This window comes from Ursus americanus, chromosome 19 (genome assembly GCF_024610735.1).
Source record: "Ursus americanus isolate L20-20 chromosome 19, mUrsAme1.1.p, whole genome shotgun sequence".
NCBI classification, from domain to species: domain Eukaryota; kingdom Metazoa; phylum Chordata; class Mammalia; order Carnivora; family Ursidae; genus Ursus; species Ursus americanus.
The window spans coordinates 48,549,380-48,566,610 of record NC_142145.1 but is presented as its reverse complement, the minus strand read 5'-3'; the positions used below and the strand labels follow the sequence as shown (position 1 = coordinate 48,566,610).

Here is a 17,231-nt window from a genome sequence, read left to right as displayed (position 1 = left end):
ACCCAGCCTTAGTAGGCATTTGAGTTTACTTTCTAAGCCTTAAGCCTAAGGAATTCATCCAGTAGGGTTATATGCATCCTTGAGGAGCAGAGGTGAGGTGGGCACCCCTGAAAGTATCCCTGCCATACCCACAGAAACACAAATTGATAGAATAACGTCTATAGCAGTGTTTCCCAAACATTGCATTTATTCTTCAAAACATTCCCCAAAGGTAGGAACTGAAAGGGGGTGTGCTGAGAGAAATCATATGATAGTTGTCTTTCTCTGCTTGACTTATTTCACTTAGCATTACCTCCTCCAGTGCCGTCCATGTTGTAGCAAATGTTGAGAACTCGTTCTTTCTGATAGCTGAGTAATATTCCATTGTATATATGGACCACAACTTCTTAATCCAGTCATCTGTTGAAGGGCATCTCGGCTCCTTCCACGATTTAGCTATTGTGGACAATGCTGCTATGAACATTTCACCAAGTTCCCTTTTAAAGAGTCCCTGCAGTCCAGAGGACAGAGCCCACGGCTTGCAGCTGGAACACTCTGCCACTTACCTAACAAAGCTGTGTGGCCTCGAACAAGTCAATCTCTCAGAATCTCATTTCTACACCAATAAAATGAAAATGACCTTGCAGAGCTGAATGGGTAAGAGGTAATGTATTTAAACCACCCTGCCTCAGAAGGGGTGTGATAAATGGTGACTTGCTTAATTTATCAGGCGGCAAACTGGGGCTGAGGTCACTTAAAGACACCTAGGATTTTCTAGCGTCTCCCCTGGCTGCGCCGGCACTGATTCAGGTCACGAGTGTAGCCCGTGGCCCAACTGTGCTATGGGGCGATCGAACTTTGTTCAGACCCCGCTCCTTCCTCCAGGACGCCGTTCCCGGGAAGGTTACTTGGCGAGTTTCCAGTCCAGGCGGGAAAGGTTCCTGCCAGGACGCCGACACAGCGCGGGGCAACCCGCCTTGTCTTGGTCCACCGCGACCTGCTGCGAATCCGCGCGAGGGAGGTGCGGCTTAGCGCCGGGCTGCAGACGCGCCGGGAACAGCTCGAGCGTCTCGGGGAGTTAGGAACCCGGCCTGTCACTCGGGTCAGGTCAAGTTCCTGGGCGCGGCCACGCGGCCAATCAGCGCCCGCGGGGCCGGGCTCTGCCCCTCCCACCGCGCGCCGAGTCCGGAGCGGAGGTGGAGGCCCGGGCAGCTCCGGGTGCGCGGCGACATGGTGCGTGGCAGGATCTCCAGGCTCTCCGTGCGCGACGTGCGCTTTCCCACGTCGCTGGGGGGCCACGGCTCCGACGCCATGGTAAGCGCTGAGTGACAGCCCGGTGCCTCTTGCGGCGCGGACTTCCAGGCCCACGTAGGCGCAGGGAGTCCCGCGGATCGCGGAGGTTCCCCACTCTGGAACCGTTGCTTTTGCAAAAGGGGGAGGCCCGGGAAGGGGAATAAAAGTAACCAGAAACTCTCCACAACTCCTGGGCTTTTTTCCCCCCTTGCCTTATTTTTTCTTTGTTGACGTTTTACACTTCCTGTTACATTTACAATTCGCATTTTGCCAGAACTGGTAGAATGAGTAATATGCAACAACAGCAAAATGCTCTTGTTGGATCCCCACCAACGAAACCCTAGAACACCTGCTGGCTTCTTCTGCACTGAAACCTTGTTGGGTTCGTGGTGGTGGGCCTGCGTGTTTTGGGCGATGATCCGGCCTCCTCCACAACTTGCTGTGTGACCTAGAGAAGACACTAACCTCTCTGGGCATCTTGGGCCCATCTAAGAAACGGAGTCACACTCTGGCTGGGAAACCAGACAAACAAACTCGTAGTAATTCTGGGGCTTGTGAGGGGGGTCTCATGAAATTACCTGAAAACATGGTTAGAAAGGATTTATCACTGTAGAGAGTTATGCAAATACCAGTCTTTGGAGACGTTGTAAAGGTTCAGCCTTCTACCTAAATACTGAAGGGCATGTTTGCTTAGTGACAGTGTTTGGAGAGACACCCTCCATCCCTACCACCGTCTAGAGCAGTGGTTCCCAAATATAGGAAGGAGTTCTATACTGGATCTCCCCGAGGGCTGTCACCCACCTGGATCCTCATTGCCCTTAATCCACCGAGGAGAAAAAATTGCATGGGACTGTAAGAACTGTGTGAACACACACTGGGAAGTGAGAAACATCCATGTTAGGGTGATAGTTACCTGTTACCTGTGTGGAGGGAGGGGAATGAGTACCAGAGGACTCTAATTCGCCCTCTGGCGTTGTGCTTCCTAAGTGGGGAGAGGGCACGCTGATATCATTATATTACCTATGCTCTTGGTGTACTTGAAATATTTTCTTTAAAAATAGATCTCTCGTAAAAACAAAGTTATTATGTTTAAAAGTATGTCCTTTATTCTGAGATTATGTTATTCCCTCTTTTTAAAATCTTTATGTGTTCCTTCTTATATGATGTTAAGTGACTTAAAAAATACTCAGTTGGCTATCCTTTGTGGATCTCCAAATAATTGTTTGAAATTTCATTGGCTTGTAAAATTCAAACACCTGATGTAATGCAACCACTTTGCCCCTCTGACATGTAGCAACTGTGGGTAAACCACTCACTCTCTCTTAAGCCTCAGTTTTCTTATCAGTAACATGGGTATATCTGCTTCATGTATTAAATGAGATGCCTGTAAAGTGCCTGGCACAGAGAAAGCCATCAAAAGTATTTACTGTAATTACTATTTATATATGAGAAAACTGAAGTCAAAGGGCTCTGGCCTAGATTTTTCTCTGCTTTGAATTCGTCAAGTGTTAAAGTAGCCTGGTTTTAAGTAGAATAATTTAAGAAATGGAATTTGTCTCTGGGCCTAAGTCGTTTATGATCTCTGGGTCAGAAGACGTTCTCTGATACCTGTATGGCAAACTCATAAATACTTAAGTATTTATCTTCCAGAGATATGGGGTGTGTTGTGTGCTGATTCTCACGTGCTATTTTGCAGTTCATGGTGGTGGCATTGCTCCCCAAGCCCTCAGGGCATGCTGAGCTCAGCAGTTCAGCTCTGTTCAGCACTTAGGGATGAGTGAGCCTTCCTCATCAGAAGCAGGATGTTTTCATGAAGGAGCACTGAAACTGTCCCCAGATCTGTTAAAAGTAAAGGATTCCAGCTCTGATTTTTTTATCGGCCTTTTAGGAAATGTTGGAGCACTCAGGCCTGCATTGTACTTATAAGTTGCTTGCTTGCCGAGGCATTCATCAAGGTTCCAGAGAGCTCCAGGGCTGTGGGCTCCTAGCCCAGCTCCAGCTGACTCCACCCCTTCCCAGCCAGCCATACTTTTCCTCTGCTTTCCCCATTGTCTGCTGAGCTCCCCGGAGTGGCTGTGCTCCCAGACCACTCTCTCCCTCCTCCGACTCTCATTCCCACACCCCCAGCAGTTAGAAGATTGCCCATTGCATCATGGAGAAGACTGAAGACAAGTGCTCCCTGGGCCCCATCTCCATCCATCAGTCTCCAAACCAACCCTCTCATCTTTCCCTTTATTCTGTGAGTCCTATCCTCCCAGAGAAATCTATTCTACTGTGTCCCCATCCCCACCCTTTTTGACTGCCGAGGCCCCCGTTCTCATCCCCTCCATCTCCAGTATTTTCTTCCTCAGTCTCTTTTCCCGGTGGTTCCTTTTCTATCCCGTATAAACAGGGATTCCCACTTTGAAATCACCTTTCCTTGATGCTTACACCTCTTTTGTTCCTTCTGTGTCTGCTCCTTTCCCGCCAAACACTAAATTACTGGTTCATTCCTATTGTCTCTAATCTTTACACTTACTTCCTCCTTTGTCTGAAATCAACTTCTGTCTCCTTCCTTCTCTTGGGATTGACTGTTATTTCTGCTTCCAGGGTCCTTTCTCCTGGTCTGTGTGTCACTTTGTCAGCTGCCTCCTCTTCCTGCCATCTCTCTACACCCTGGCTGACTGCTGCTGCTTCCTTTAATGACACCCTTCTTCCCTCTGCAAGGTTCCGGCCTCAAGGGCCGTCCTGTCTCATAGTTTGCTCCCAGTAAGACTCTTCCTGTGTGTATAGTTTCAGTGCTAATGATTCCCACATCTTGTTTCTGGATCTTCCCTCTCAGGAACCCAGGGGCCAAAGCAGGGTGTCACCAACCCTTAAATACACTCCAGTCTTTCCTTTTCTGTTTCTTCACTGCCACTGTCACCAAAGTTATCCTTCCATCCCAGGTCCTTTCTGCCCTCTCCCACTACTGGAAAGCTCCCCATTCTCAACCAACCAGCTCACATTCTGTTTTCAGCATAAAGCCTCCTCCAGCTTCAAGTGCCCACCCTAATAGCGCTCTCTGCCTGGTTTCCGTAGTTTGTAAATCTCCCAGAGACTTACCGTGTTCTGCCTCTTGTTATTGGAGTTTCTGTAACCATGGCTTCTAAATTACAACTTTTTTTTTTTTTAAGATTTTATTTATTTGAGAGAGAGAGAGAGAGCATGAGCAGGGGGAGTGGCAGAGAGAGAGGGACAAGCAGGGTCCCCACCAAGCATGGAGCCTGACACGGGACTCGATCCCAGGACCCTGAGATCATGACCTGAGCTGAAGACAGATTCCCCACCGACTGAGCCACCCAGACGCCCCTAAACTATAACTTTCTTAAGGGCAGACGTGTCTGTCCCTCCTCGGCAACCTGCACCATCTCTGAGACGCAGCTGGTGCTCAGCAACCCTTCACACCCAATGCCGTCCACTAGGCTTTGATGCCAGACAAAGGCCTCCTGTCTACTGTGTTTGCCTCCTCCCCTTCCCTGGGCACAGGGATTTAAATTCTGCCTCTTTAAACTCAGTTTCCGGGGCGCCTGGGTGGCTCAGTCGGTTGAGTGTGTGCCTTCGGCTCAAGTCATGATCCCAGGGTGCTGGGATCGAGCCTCACATGGGGCTCCCTGCTCAGTGGGGAGCCTGCTTCTCTCCTGCTGCCTCTCCCCACCAGCTCATGCTCTCTCTCTCTCACTTGTTCTCTCTCAAATAAAATCTTAAAAAAATAATAAACTGTTTCCTTATCTGTCAGATAGAGATAATAGCACCTACTCTATAATGTTGTGAGGATTAAATTAAATCAAGTAGCTTTTAAAATCGTGTGCTGGAGCAGCAAATATTGTGTAGTAACAATAATAACAATAAGAACAGTAATCAATTGTCACCGCCCGATGCCAAATTCGTCAATGTAGTTGTATCCTACGTTCCTTATTGATGCATTCAGATCTTCTGCCTGGCTTTAGGGGGTCTCCATTATCTGCCCCCATGCCTCCTCTCCAGTCTGTCTTCATTCACTTGCCACCTGGTGCCCCAGGGGCCTTTCACTGCTGTCTCACACGGCGTGGGGTTTCCTCTTGCTCTCCTTGCCCCGTGCCTTCACTCGCCCCCTTGCCCATTGCAGTGTCTCAGTCCCGTGCTTCCTCTTTGCTCGCTCCCTTGCTCTTCCGTGGTACTTCTCGCTGACCACACAGTAGTTCTCACCTGCTTCTGGTGTGTTGGCTTCTTCTCCCCACTGTAGGAGAAATTTCTAGACACACACTGGTTTTTTCATTTCTGCATCCCCCCTATCAACAGGTAGTGTTGAGTTTCATCATAGTTGGTCAGTAAACACTTACCAAAATACCATTTGATAGTAGCAACTTTTAAAAAACAGAACAAAAAGTGGGCTAATTTGTCCTGAAGTTTTAATTCTTTGTTTTCCCCCAGTGATCTCCTCTGAACCGGCGCCATTGTCTTTTCAGCCCTGCTACATCAGTGAAGAAAAGTCCAGTTTTCTGTGAGGCTTTCTGAAGCCTTGGCTGCTTTCATTTGAGGGAGGCTGCTTGTGAATACAGCTCTGTTCAGAGAGCTGGCAGACGTAGCTTCGATTGAAATCTGAGCTGAGCATCAGAGGAGGCCTAATTGCAAACTGGCACTGAAAATGTACATTGCCCTTGTTAAAATGATGTGAATCCTTCAGTAGGACTTTCCCTTTGTCCATTCAGAACTCCCCCATTTTCTTGGGGGTTACACCAAGGCTTGCATCAGATCAGAGCTCTTCTTGCACGTCCCCTGTTGCATTTTCTATTCTTATGTGATGTTCTGAAGTGTACCTTCGGGTTTCTCATGTTTGCATTGTGGGGCGGGGTGCATTTTTCCTGCAGCACACAGACCCTGACTACTCGGCTGCCTATGTCGTCTTAGAGACCGATGCGGAAGACGGGCTCCAGGGGTACGGGCTTACCTTCACTCTGGGAAAAGGCACAGAAGTGGGTGAGTTCAACATTCTCCTAAGCGTCGGAATGCTTTATTTTCACTTAGATTCCAGTTGTGACCTTACTTTTGTCTGTGTTTACATTGCTCAGCCTAAGTAAAAACAATGTTTCGTGGTTTGTTATGTGTTTCATGGGGAGCAATGAAAAGGTGGTGAGACTCGGCCTTTCTCCTCGCAGGGGTCGATGGACTGCGGACATATCCGGGAACCTCAGCCTGTTTCTCTGCCTGAGCTAGGTGGGTGGCTGAGGGACATGACAGGGACAGACGGACACTCGTGTAGCAAGGCTTATTGTGATGTGCACAGCAAGCTGCTCGCTCTTCAAAGTACTCACACCTTGTAGTTTCAGGCTCACTGCTCTTCATGGCGGAAGGGCCTCTGGCTGCCCCGTTGCAGAGCTGTCATCCGGGCAAAGCCAGCTGTGCAGGAGGCACACTGAGCCATGAGTGCTGGTCTTCTCTCAGACGTGGAGAGAGCTCAGCGGTGCTCTTGAGGCCCCTCTTTTTTAGATAAGGAGACTGAGGCCCAGACAGCTGCTCAGTTAACCACTCCCTGAAGTGCTTTCTTTCCACAACATTTTTTTAAAAAGTGTTTTATTTGTTTATTTGAGAGAAAGAGAGAGAGAGCATAGAGGGAGAAGCAGACTCCCTGCTGAGCAAGGAGCCCAATGCAGGGCTCGATCCCAGGACCCTGGGATCATGACCTGAGCTGAAGGCAGACGCTTAAGCGACTGAGCCCCCCAGGCACCCCTCTTTCTACAATATTTATTTATTTATTTATTTATTTATTTATTTGTTTGTTTGTTTGTTTATTAAGATTTTATTTATTTATTTGACAGAGAGACAGCCAGCGAGAGAGGGAACACAAGAAGGGGGAGTGGGGGAGGAAGAAGCAAGCAGGCTCCCAGTAGAGGAGCCCTATGAGGGGCTTGATCCCAGGACTCTGGGATCACGCCCTGAGCTGAAGGCAGACACTTAATGACTGAGCCACCCAGGAGCCCCTCTACAACATTAAAATACAAATTATTTGTTTGATTTTTGTTTTGAAATACTTAATCTGTGTACAAGGTGCAAAATTCAAGAAGTACAAAAGGTGACCTTTGCCAGATCAATTTCTATGGACCGTTAGGGTCTGAAGCCAAATGATGACAGCTGAGGTGTGAGGATCTAAGAAGGTACGAAACATTCTCTAAATTTGGTGGTGATGCAGTGCCTCTCCCCTGGATGTTTGCACTGTCAGCTCTCCCTTAGATGTAAACAGAAGTCTTGCCCCACTGAAAGATTTTAATATTGTCAAGCAGATGAAAGGTGTCCACGTGTGTGTGTCTATGTGTGTGTAAGGACAAGGGAACCTTTCTTGCACTTTAGGTGGGTGCAAGGCGACTACTGTTCCACTCTTCACAGGCTGGCCTTCAGTCGTGCCATCAGCCAGTTCTATAACAGACCTCCCTTGACCGCTCCCATGTGTCAGGCGCTGGAGAGAGAATTTTAATGAGATAGAGAAAGGAGACAGAATCCTGCAGATACGGAGAAGGAATGCACAAATTTCTCAGGGACACAGCCATAGAAGAAACGATCATGCAGTTTGAGGATAGTTTTTTAAAAGCTGGTATAAGTTACACGGAGAAAAGTTCAGTTCATTGTCCAGGAGGGCCTTGGGCAGCCTCAGAACAGAGGTAAGCCTTTGAGATTAGTCTTGAAGATTATTCCTTGAAGGACTTTACCAGGTAGCACGAGGAGACTCGGCAACGATTCCCTGTCTCCCTGTCCATTCAGTCAACCATTTGCTGTTAATGTTTTCCTTAAGGCAGTGACCGCTGACCAAGATAGGTGTGTGAGCTATGTGTCAGCTTCTCTGCAACTTTAATTTTCTCTGGTGTAAGTTGAGTACTTTATGAAGCCTCCTTCTCCATATTGCAGACCATATAGGGTGGCCCCCAAAGGTTGCGTAAAACTCAACAAGCTTACAAAATAGGTTATGGGACTGGCCATTGGAATCACTCTGTTAATAGCCGAGACTTTGAACTTTGCTGACTTGGACACACGGCAGAGGGACCCTGTGTGCTCACTGAGACCCGAGATAGGAGATAGGAGGCTCCTCTCCCTGGTTGCTGAGCTCTGTGCTTCGGGGCCTTTGCTGACCTCTCCCTCCTCCACTCCCATCACCTCCCAGCTGTCCTGATGGGCATCTCGGCTAGGGGTAAATCAATTTCCATCTCTCTATACCTTTAATAAATGGCTCTTTTGTGATGATGTAGTTGGCTTCTCCCTTTTGCCGACCACAACATGACAGAACCCATTTTAACTTTAACCTTGCTCCATATTTCAGGCAATTTACCACAGGTCTCACTGAATGTGTTACATGGCATTCGCATTAAAGTTGAAAAAAATTCCATTAGCTCATCACAGTCCATCTGTACCTTTGTCAACCTACTTACCTGTTCATTCTTTTATGATAAAAAAAAAAAGTAAAAAATAGTGGTTTCCTCATTACTGCAAAGGCAGTGCTAGTATATGTGTGTGAGAAAGGGAAGGTTATAGTTATTTTTTTAATGGATAGAATAAACCAATATAGTTTGTGTTTTGTTTTTTTTTAATAGAGGAAAAAAGATGAAGAAAGAAGAATTTCTAAAGAGACAAAAAACAGCTGTAAGGGTTCACACCAGCCCTTGGGCTCAGGCACCCGTGGCCATTCATAGCTTTACTGACTTGTCCTTCCTGGGCCAGAAGATCCCAAGGAGTTAGTCAGCAAGGCTCTGCCTTCAATGGCCAGTTTTTTCCAGATGAAATTTCCCACCCATGGCAGCAAGGCAAACCTGAAGTAGACTGTCTCATACACCGGATGACCACCAGTACCCAAATTTCTGTCAAATGCATTAAATTTTAGTTAGCCTCTGCAGTGCCCTCCTTTTGTGCAAGGACAATCTACGTACCATAGATGAATATATTAGGGCTGCGTTTCTTAGAAGCTGTAAAAGAGGAGGTCATCCTCAACTTGTGTTAAATGCACTGCCGTGTGGGGCACATTGGAGGTGTGCTTCGTCGGTGATTTCTGGCCATCATCTCATCAATGAGTTGGAGGTTTAATCTAGATAATGGTATACCTCTCTGTGAGTTGCTGACAGGCCGACTCTTCAGAGGTCTTTAATCCATGAGCATCAACCATTAAGGCGTGAGGAGGATTCTGTCTTCTCACGGTTCTAGTAAGTACATGTCTGAACTGGAATGATTCTTTATCCCATTAACAAAAGCCCTGGAGAACCGGGAATGGTTGGGCCAGCCCTAACGCTGCATTTGAGAGCAAGTGTGCAATCATCTGAGGGCTCTCCACGTAGAGGCCAGGCATGTCCTGACAGCATGTTTCAAATACTGAAACGGTCTTTTTCCTAGGATCTGGCCAGTACTAAAACTGTACCTCTCCAGCTGTCCTACGAAATGATGAGTCATATCGCAGAAATGGCAACACCAAACAACAAGTTTATCAAAAATTTTTATAACAAATTAATTGTTTGGGGCTAAGTAGATGACTTGATTTGATTATTTTGGCCATTTATGCATAGACTAAGTATTTTCTAGAATGACTAAAGGGTAGAAGGGTCTTTCCCATTCAATTTGTTACTTGTTGTTCTTCTGAAATAACACAATAAATACTTAAGTAAAATACCAAAAAAAATCAGTGGTCATGCTGAACCAAATTAAGTTTAACTTTCAAATTGCTTAAGAAAAAAGTAGTATATCCTAAGTAAGTCAATAGGAAGAAATGTAATATTTAAGAAAAGTGTTTTCATGTAATTTAACATTTTACATGTAAGTATTAAGCTTATTGGAAATTCATTTCATCTTTAATCGTGTGTTATGTTGTGAATTCAAGATATTTTCTATGCTTGACAATAATTAGAAGATACTTCTCTCTTTTTTTTTTTCTTCTTGGTGTAAGTCAGAGTCTTATTACTCCTTAGGAACAATGAACTAGCAAGGTTTGGTTTTGAAACTGACTGTACAGACACTTTCCAAAGTGAACAAGAAGACAGTTTGGGGATATGATGTAAACTTTCACATCGATGGCTCTGTTTTCCGCATGACAACCATTCAGAATGTGTTCGCTCCACTCAAATGAAGCTCTGTATATGGATTAATATGTACTCCACGTGTATGATATTACTTACGACAAACACAGAAGACGTATTTGGGACAGTTTTTAAAAACATATACCTTTTGTATTTGAAGTTTGTTTCATAAAATGCCCACATTTATTTGTGTTGTTTTCGTGTCTTAATTTATTGACTTCATATCAAAACATACACAAGAACTGAATCCTTACTTAACAGTTGTCTGTGCTGTGAATGCCCTCGCCCACCATGTGCTTCACAAGGACCTCAGGGACATCGTTGGTGACTTCAGAGGCTTCTACAGGCAGCTCACAAGCGACGGGCAGCTCAGATGGGTAAGGGGCCGGTTTAAAAAAATGCTTCTATAAGTAATGTTACTAAGGTCTAAGATGTCCTTTGATGGCAACAAACGTGGAAACAGAAACAGGCTTCCAATTCTAAAGTCAAACATTGTATTGAGATAAATTAGGGCTTGAACCATTTAGAGAGTAAATGTTTGGAGGTAACTGATTCTTTTCTGTTAGACTTGAATCTGGACATAGTTGGATCCTGAGAGCCCTATGGACCTCATCTCTACTCCTACTCCTTGAATGGAAGAAGTATTCTAGACCCACTAGAAGATTAAGTACTGAAGGGCAGCCTTTCTGGAGGAGAGATAATGTGGGTAGTATGGGAGTTGGGGAGGAAGTTATTAAAGCCAGAAACATAAGAGAAGAACAAAGTTAGAGGTAGAGATAGAGACCAGAGTACTTTTATGTGTATAGGTCTATATTTTGAACCTTAAGTTCAAGGCATGAAAAGAGTGAGGCTCTAGAAAAAGAATTCTATCCCAGTAAGGTCAGTACAATAACTAGGACCTTGCCCTTGTCTCCTGACATCAGCTCTGTCTTTTGCTACCTCTGCTCAGGCTCTTGTCCATGCATGGAGAAAGGCACGAGGGAAGGCACTTGCCATCTTGCCTTGGATTTCATTCTGAACTTTCTGCAAAGCATGTTGAACTTGCTTTTCAAGGCATTCCCTTGAAGAAGCTTCCACTGGCCAAATCTGGGACAATTCAAAAGATCAAAATAAATACGTTAGTAATGGCTTGTAATTCATGGAATAACATAAGAATCCATAAGTCCATTTAGGTAGTGGACAAGCAACCAGGAAAAACTTGTCATTATAATAGAATACAAACTTAATGTAAAAAGAATGATAATGTTAGACAATCATTGTATTGCAAATATTGTAGCCATAACTGATTGAGGCAAAAATCAATGCATGCCCAAATTTGGGGACAATATTAATCTCTGTACTTAGAAAGGGAAAATGGTAACCTCACAGTGCAGCAGCCCAGTAGACCCTGACTTACCTAAGTGCTGAAAGATCATGGCCCTAATAAAAAACCAAAATGGCATTATTGTCTACTTAAAATTTGTGCCAAAAAAATACAGCCCGAATCCAGTTATGAAGGAACCCCAGACCAACCCAAACTGAGGGACACTGTTACAAGTTAACCAGCCTGTGTGCTTTAAAAATGCCAACAACTTCTTTATTTTTTTTAAAGATTTTATTTATTTATTTGACAGAGATAAAGACAGCCAGAGAGAGAGGGAACACAAGCCGGGGGAGTGGGAGAGGAAGAAGCAGGCTCATAGCGGAGGAGCCTGATGTGGGGCTCGACCCCATAACGCCGGGATCACACCCTGAGCTGAAGGCAGACGCTTAACCGCTGTGCCACCCAGGCGCCCCATGCCAACAACTTCTTTAAAAAAAATAAGAAAAATTGTTCCGGGTAAAGAGACTAAAGAGACAGGACAACCAAATGCAATATGTTAATAAAATAAAGTATATTATTGTGACAGTTGGCAGAAATTGATTATGGAGTGTCTTTTAGGCAGTAGTATTCTATCAGTGTTCTATTCCCCGAATTTGATCATTGTACTACTACGGTTATGTGAGAGAATGTTCTTGTTTTTAGGACCTACACGCAGAAGTATTTAGGGTTTGAGAGGCATGATATCTGCAACTTAAATGGTTCAGTAAAATCAATTTTACTTATATATGTTCTATTTGTATACAGAGAGAATGGGGGGGAATATACAAGAGTTTTTTGTGCAGTTCTTGCAATTTTTCTATAGGTTAGAAACTATTAAAAAAAAAAGCAGCTTAATCTCTACATGAACTTTTACTGATGCCTTTTAAGTGTTGAATGTGTCCCTGGCTAGGAGACCTAAATATCTCTTTCATTTCTAAGACGTGCTGTTGTGTTTTGCTTCCTAACCAGATCGGTCCTGAGAAAGGTGTTGTGCATCTGGCTACTGCGGCCGTTCTCAACGCTGTGTGGGACCTGTGGGCCAAGCAGGAGGGAAAGGTAACTCATCGAAGGAGCACTTGGGGAGCTCTGTGGAATAATTCAACACGTGGCACAGGGGTGAACATTTCCTCTATGAGCAGCCTTCTGGAGACAAAAGACATACACAGCAGGCCTCCAAAAGAAATACAGAGAATTGTTTGATTCTTTTTCTCCCTGGCAGTAGTTAGGAAACTATAGGAGTAGGTTATAAAGGGCCGAGAAAGAAATGGGAGGGCAGCAAAGGTGAGGGATTAGGAGGCAGTGTTAGAGACCCTGGCAGGCAGGTGGGCCAGCGGGCAGGTGTTTGAGAGTGGGAGTTTGCATTTACTTTCAGGGGAAAAAAAATGTCTACGTTATACATGTTTTACAATTCTTTTCTTTTTTTTTTCAAGCCTCTGTGGAAGTTACTTGTTGACATGGTAAGTAAATTCTTTAACATTATAATGTTAATAATTATAATGTAATGTAAATGATATGGATTTCACGGATTACTTGCCTTTTGATTAGTAAATATATTCAGGATTGTCTTTGGATCAGGATAGTGATGATAAAGCAAAAACCCACTAAACCCTAATATTTCTTTTCTGATATTTGAAGTAAGAGCTGTCTGCGTTCACATAGGCAGAGTGGTCCGAGGGAAGCCCTGAGTTTAGGTCCTGTCTCGCCCACTGTGTAATGCAAATTCTCCCAGCCTCTGTTTCCTACCTACGAAAAGGGGATAGTCCTCACTTCTCTGAGAACCTCATAGAATTTGTTTAAAGACCAAACGATAAAAGTGCTTCCTGAAGAGCAAGAGTTTATTATTAAGATATTATTCACATATCATCTGGTCACTTTGAATTTAAAAGAAAGTGACGAATCAGACTGCGGTGGTCTCCACTGTCTGATTCTGGAGGGGAAGGAGCCAAACGCTGAAGATAGGAACCTCAGTGTTTCCTTTTTCCTTGACCTGTTTATGGCAGGGTCGAGCACCTGGCAGCTGAGGAGGAAAAAAAGTCTGGACAAGTTAAGGGGAGTGAACTTCAGACCCAGGCAGACCTGGCTTTGAATCTGGGCTCCACCACTTACTGGCAGGTTGACCGTGGGCGTGTCACTTAACCTCTTTGAGCATCAGCTGCCTCAGGGTGAGGTCTTGCGTGGTTGCTAAAACTCTGGTGGTCAACAAACGAAGGCCCTGTTATTATTTGGCATTACAATTAAGGAAACACAAAGAACACCATGGCCTTGAAGACTGTAGGTGGGCAGACATTGCCTCTTCTCTGGGAGAAAATAGAAACAGGAGGCGATCACACCATCCCTCTGACATGGTTGCAGGTGGCATGGGGGCCCCATCCAAAGGGGAAGGACATGAGCCGCCTTTATGCTCAAGGTCAGCCTTTCAGAGGGGTGTAGGAGGCAGCTTCCAAAACTGAATGATTTGAGGGCCACTAGAAAAGATGTCTGTGACTTCATTCTTTTTTTTTTTTTTTATGACTTTTATTTATTTGTCAGAGAGAGAAAGAGAGAGCACAAGCAGGGGGAGTGGCAGGCAGAAGGAGAAGCAGGCTCTCTGCTGGGCAAGGACCTGTAGCAGGGCTTGATCCCAGGACTCTGGGATCATGACCTGAGCCGAAGGCAGACGCTTAACGAACTGAGCCACCCAGGCGCCCCTGACTTCATTCTTTTGGATACTATTTCCTGTTTCAGTTGTGGCCAATAGTCTTGAAAGATGCAGAATCTCAGTGTGGGAAGAGCTTTTATAATTTTTAACAGACCAGTGGAGTACTGTTGGTCACAGTAAAACCTGAGTGGGAGTGAAGCTACTGGTTGCTTCCCAGCTGTTAGATTGGGATGGGGAGGGGTCTCAATCAGAGGCCCAGCTGAGGTTGTGAGCCTTGCCAGCATGACCAGAGCAGTGAACCAGGGGTAGGAAGGGGTGGGGAGAGAATAGCCGGTGATGGTCCAGGGCCAGGCAGTATGCTGGGTCGCTCATGGTGAATCCGTTCTGTTCCTGCTGGTGAAGTGAATTGTCCCAATGTGACGAGAGGAAATGGCCCATGGTCAGGCTGCTAATAAACAGTGGGCACAGGGTTGAACCTGGAGGGCCTGGCTCTGAGACCAGCATTCTTTCCTCTCCCGCTGAGCTGCTCCAGGATCACTGTCAGCCCTGACATGTGGAGCAGTGATGCGTATGTGGAGGGACACCAGGCGCTCATCTCTGCACTTAACTCGTGCTGAGTGCTTGCCTCCTGCTGGGCCCTCCTTCCAGGAGCCCTGTTAGTTGGGCTGGTGGAGCCTCGATGTCAGGGGAGGCAAGGGTTGGGGAGGGAGTGAGGGGTGGCAGCACGAGGGCTTGAAGACCTCTTGGGGAGGCGGCACTGACCCTCTGAAGAGCTCTGTACCAAGGAATGACAGAACCAAACAATTTAACGCAAATCCTGAAGGCCCTTTCCCGGAAAGGCTAAGTCCATCCTTAGAAACATAAGCTGCTTGTGAATTGATTTGGGCGTTTCCCCTCTCCTGTCACGCTGCCAGGACCCCAGGACGCTGTTATCCTGCATCGATTTCAGGTACATCACAGACGTCCTGACCGAGGAGGAAGCCTATGGTGAGTCATACCGAGTGATGGAACTGGGAGTTTTCTGATACCTGCTGGTGTGTAATAATGTAGTAGCATGCTTTGTTGTCTAAAAAAGTGATGATGTGTCTTATTTTTTTTTTCCAGAAATACTGCAGAAAGGTCAAGTTGGTAAAAAAGAGAGAGGTGGGTGGTGAGGAAATGTCCTTCATTGTTTTTGCTGTCATTGTCCTTTTGAGGGTCACTGTCCTCTTGGGGTTCGCATCGTGATCTTCCCACATGCCCTGTGCCCAGCAGCCAGGCCCTCTGACAAAGGGTTGCATCTGGAGGAAGCAGCGTCCTGGGTGTGACAGACAGGAAGACCTGGGCTAGTTTGACATCCCCGGTATTTGCGTGATGGTGAATGTGGCCAGAGGCTGGGCTTGGGGCTGAGTGCACTTGAAAGGCAGGGTCAGAAGGAGAACAGGCTGGATTTTCTGGGGGCAGTAGCTCAGCTAAAGGCAATTGTGGCAGCTGGGTGGCTCGGTTGGGTGGGCGTTCGCCTTCGGCTCGGGTCATGGTCCTAGGGTCCTGGGATAGAGTCCCCACGTTGGGCTCCCTGCTGAGTGGGGAGCCTGCTTCTCCCTCTCCCTCTGCCTGCCACTCCCCCTGCCTGTGCGTTCTGTCTGTCCAATAAAAAAATTTTTTTTAAATAAAGGCAATTGTAATTCTGAAGTTCCCTGGAAAGCACAAAATGTTGACAAGCATTGTGTTTCCACAGAAGGGCAAATGCTGATGCATGGCTACCCTGCCTACACCACGTCGTGCGCCTGGCTGGGGTACTCAGATGACACGCTGAAGCAGGTAGGCACTTGAACCTGGTTTTGTGGACAGGTTTTAGATTCCTGGCTTCCTGGACTTTTCTTGTTAGCCTTTCTAAATCATTTTGGATCCAAGGCCTCATTCAGAGAGTACTGATACTGGAGCGAAGTAAAGCCATTCACACTGTGGGCGCGGGACTCTGTGACCCAGCGTGTCCCACCTCGGCTTCTGGAAGGTGACAGCCCAGGATTTGATTCCTAGGCAGGGGCAGCAGTGTCACATTGTACCATGTTCCCCAAACCATGCTGAGCCTCAGTTTCCTCACTGTGAAATGGGGAAATGATATGCATCTCGTGGGTGGTTTGGGGGATTCAGGATAATGCTGGGAGTTGTGTAAGGCCCGCGGCCCGGTGGCTGGCACACAGCGTACAGTCAGAGCACGGCTGATTTATGACTTTCCCACCACGCTGTACTCAGAGCTGAGAGAGAGACAGCTTCTGTTTGTTTCCCTTACGTCCACGCGTCCTGTGCATGCTGCAGAATACCGCTTTAAGAAGGGTTATAAACGCTCCATTTCCCTTCTCAGAATGTTGTCAACAATTCAAGAAATTGTTCCCCTAGAGATGAGGAAAGAAAGTGGTCCTACAAGTACAAGGAGTTATGCTCTGTTGGCGGAGCTGTTCCTGCTCTTCGTTCACCAACACGTGGTCATTCCTCTGGTTCATGTGGCAGCCATGTGTTTGTGAAAGCAGATCAGAGACCACTGGGGTACTCATCAGACCAAAGAGAGCTTTCTGGTGTGTGATGGCGGCTGTGCTCCTTTCTCCCACAGCTCTGCACGGAGGCACTGAAGGACGGCTGGACCAGGTAACTTGTTTGTGATGATGCACTTCACTGTCCCCATCACCACAGGCTCGGCGGTGGAGAGGAGCCAAGAGCCAAAGGCACCAAGGAGGCCAGGATTCGTCCGGGAACAGTCTGACACGTAGGGACACACAGGAGAAGTTTCAGCATAGGCCAGGCTCTTTCTCCGAAGATGAGATGTGAGTCCTAGTTAGAATCCAAGAACATCAGATTTGAAACAGACCTTGAAGATGGTCCATTTCAAGCACCAGTCTAGAATAGAAATCGACTCTTTACTCTCAGTAAGAGCATTGATTCAGTGCTTGAAAACCTA

At 46.4% G+C, this 17,231-nt stretch overlaps 1 protein-coding gene and 1 long non-coding RNA gene across 2 annotated transcripts in view; both read left to right on the top strand.

The window, feature by feature from the left end:
* Positions 1-1,132: 1,132 nt before the first annotated feature.
* ENOSF1 (enolase superfamily member 1) overlaps positions 1,133-17,231 on the top strand; it is a 28,204-nt gene continuing 12,105 nt past the window's right edge. Inside the window, exons 1-9 of the mRNA XM_045781819.2 lie at positions 1,133-1,293; positions 6,141-6,249; positions 10,578-10,693; positions 12,628-12,714; positions 13,089-13,115; positions 15,211-15,283; positions 15,401-15,439; positions 16,014-16,096; positions 16,887-16,921. Coding sequence (XP_045637775.2) covers positions 1,210-1,293; positions 6,141-6,249; positions 10,578-10,693; positions 12,628-12,714; positions 13,089-13,115; positions 15,211-15,283; positions 15,401-15,439; positions 16,014-16,096; positions 16,887-16,921 — 653 coding nt within the window. The 5' untranslated portion in view covers positions 1,133-1,209. The remainder of the gene's footprint in view (positions 1,294-6,140; positions 6,250-10,577; positions 10,694-12,627; positions 12,715-13,088; positions 13,116-15,210; positions 15,284-15,400; positions 15,440-16,013; positions 16,097-16,886; positions 16,922-17,231) is intronic.
* On the top strand, positions 6,256-10,172 carry LOC148108516 (uncharacterized). Its single transcript, XR_015727763.1, has 2 exons — positions 6,256-6,486; positions 8,850-10,172. It is a non-coding gene; the product is annotated as an uncharacterized LOC148108516 (long non-coding RNA).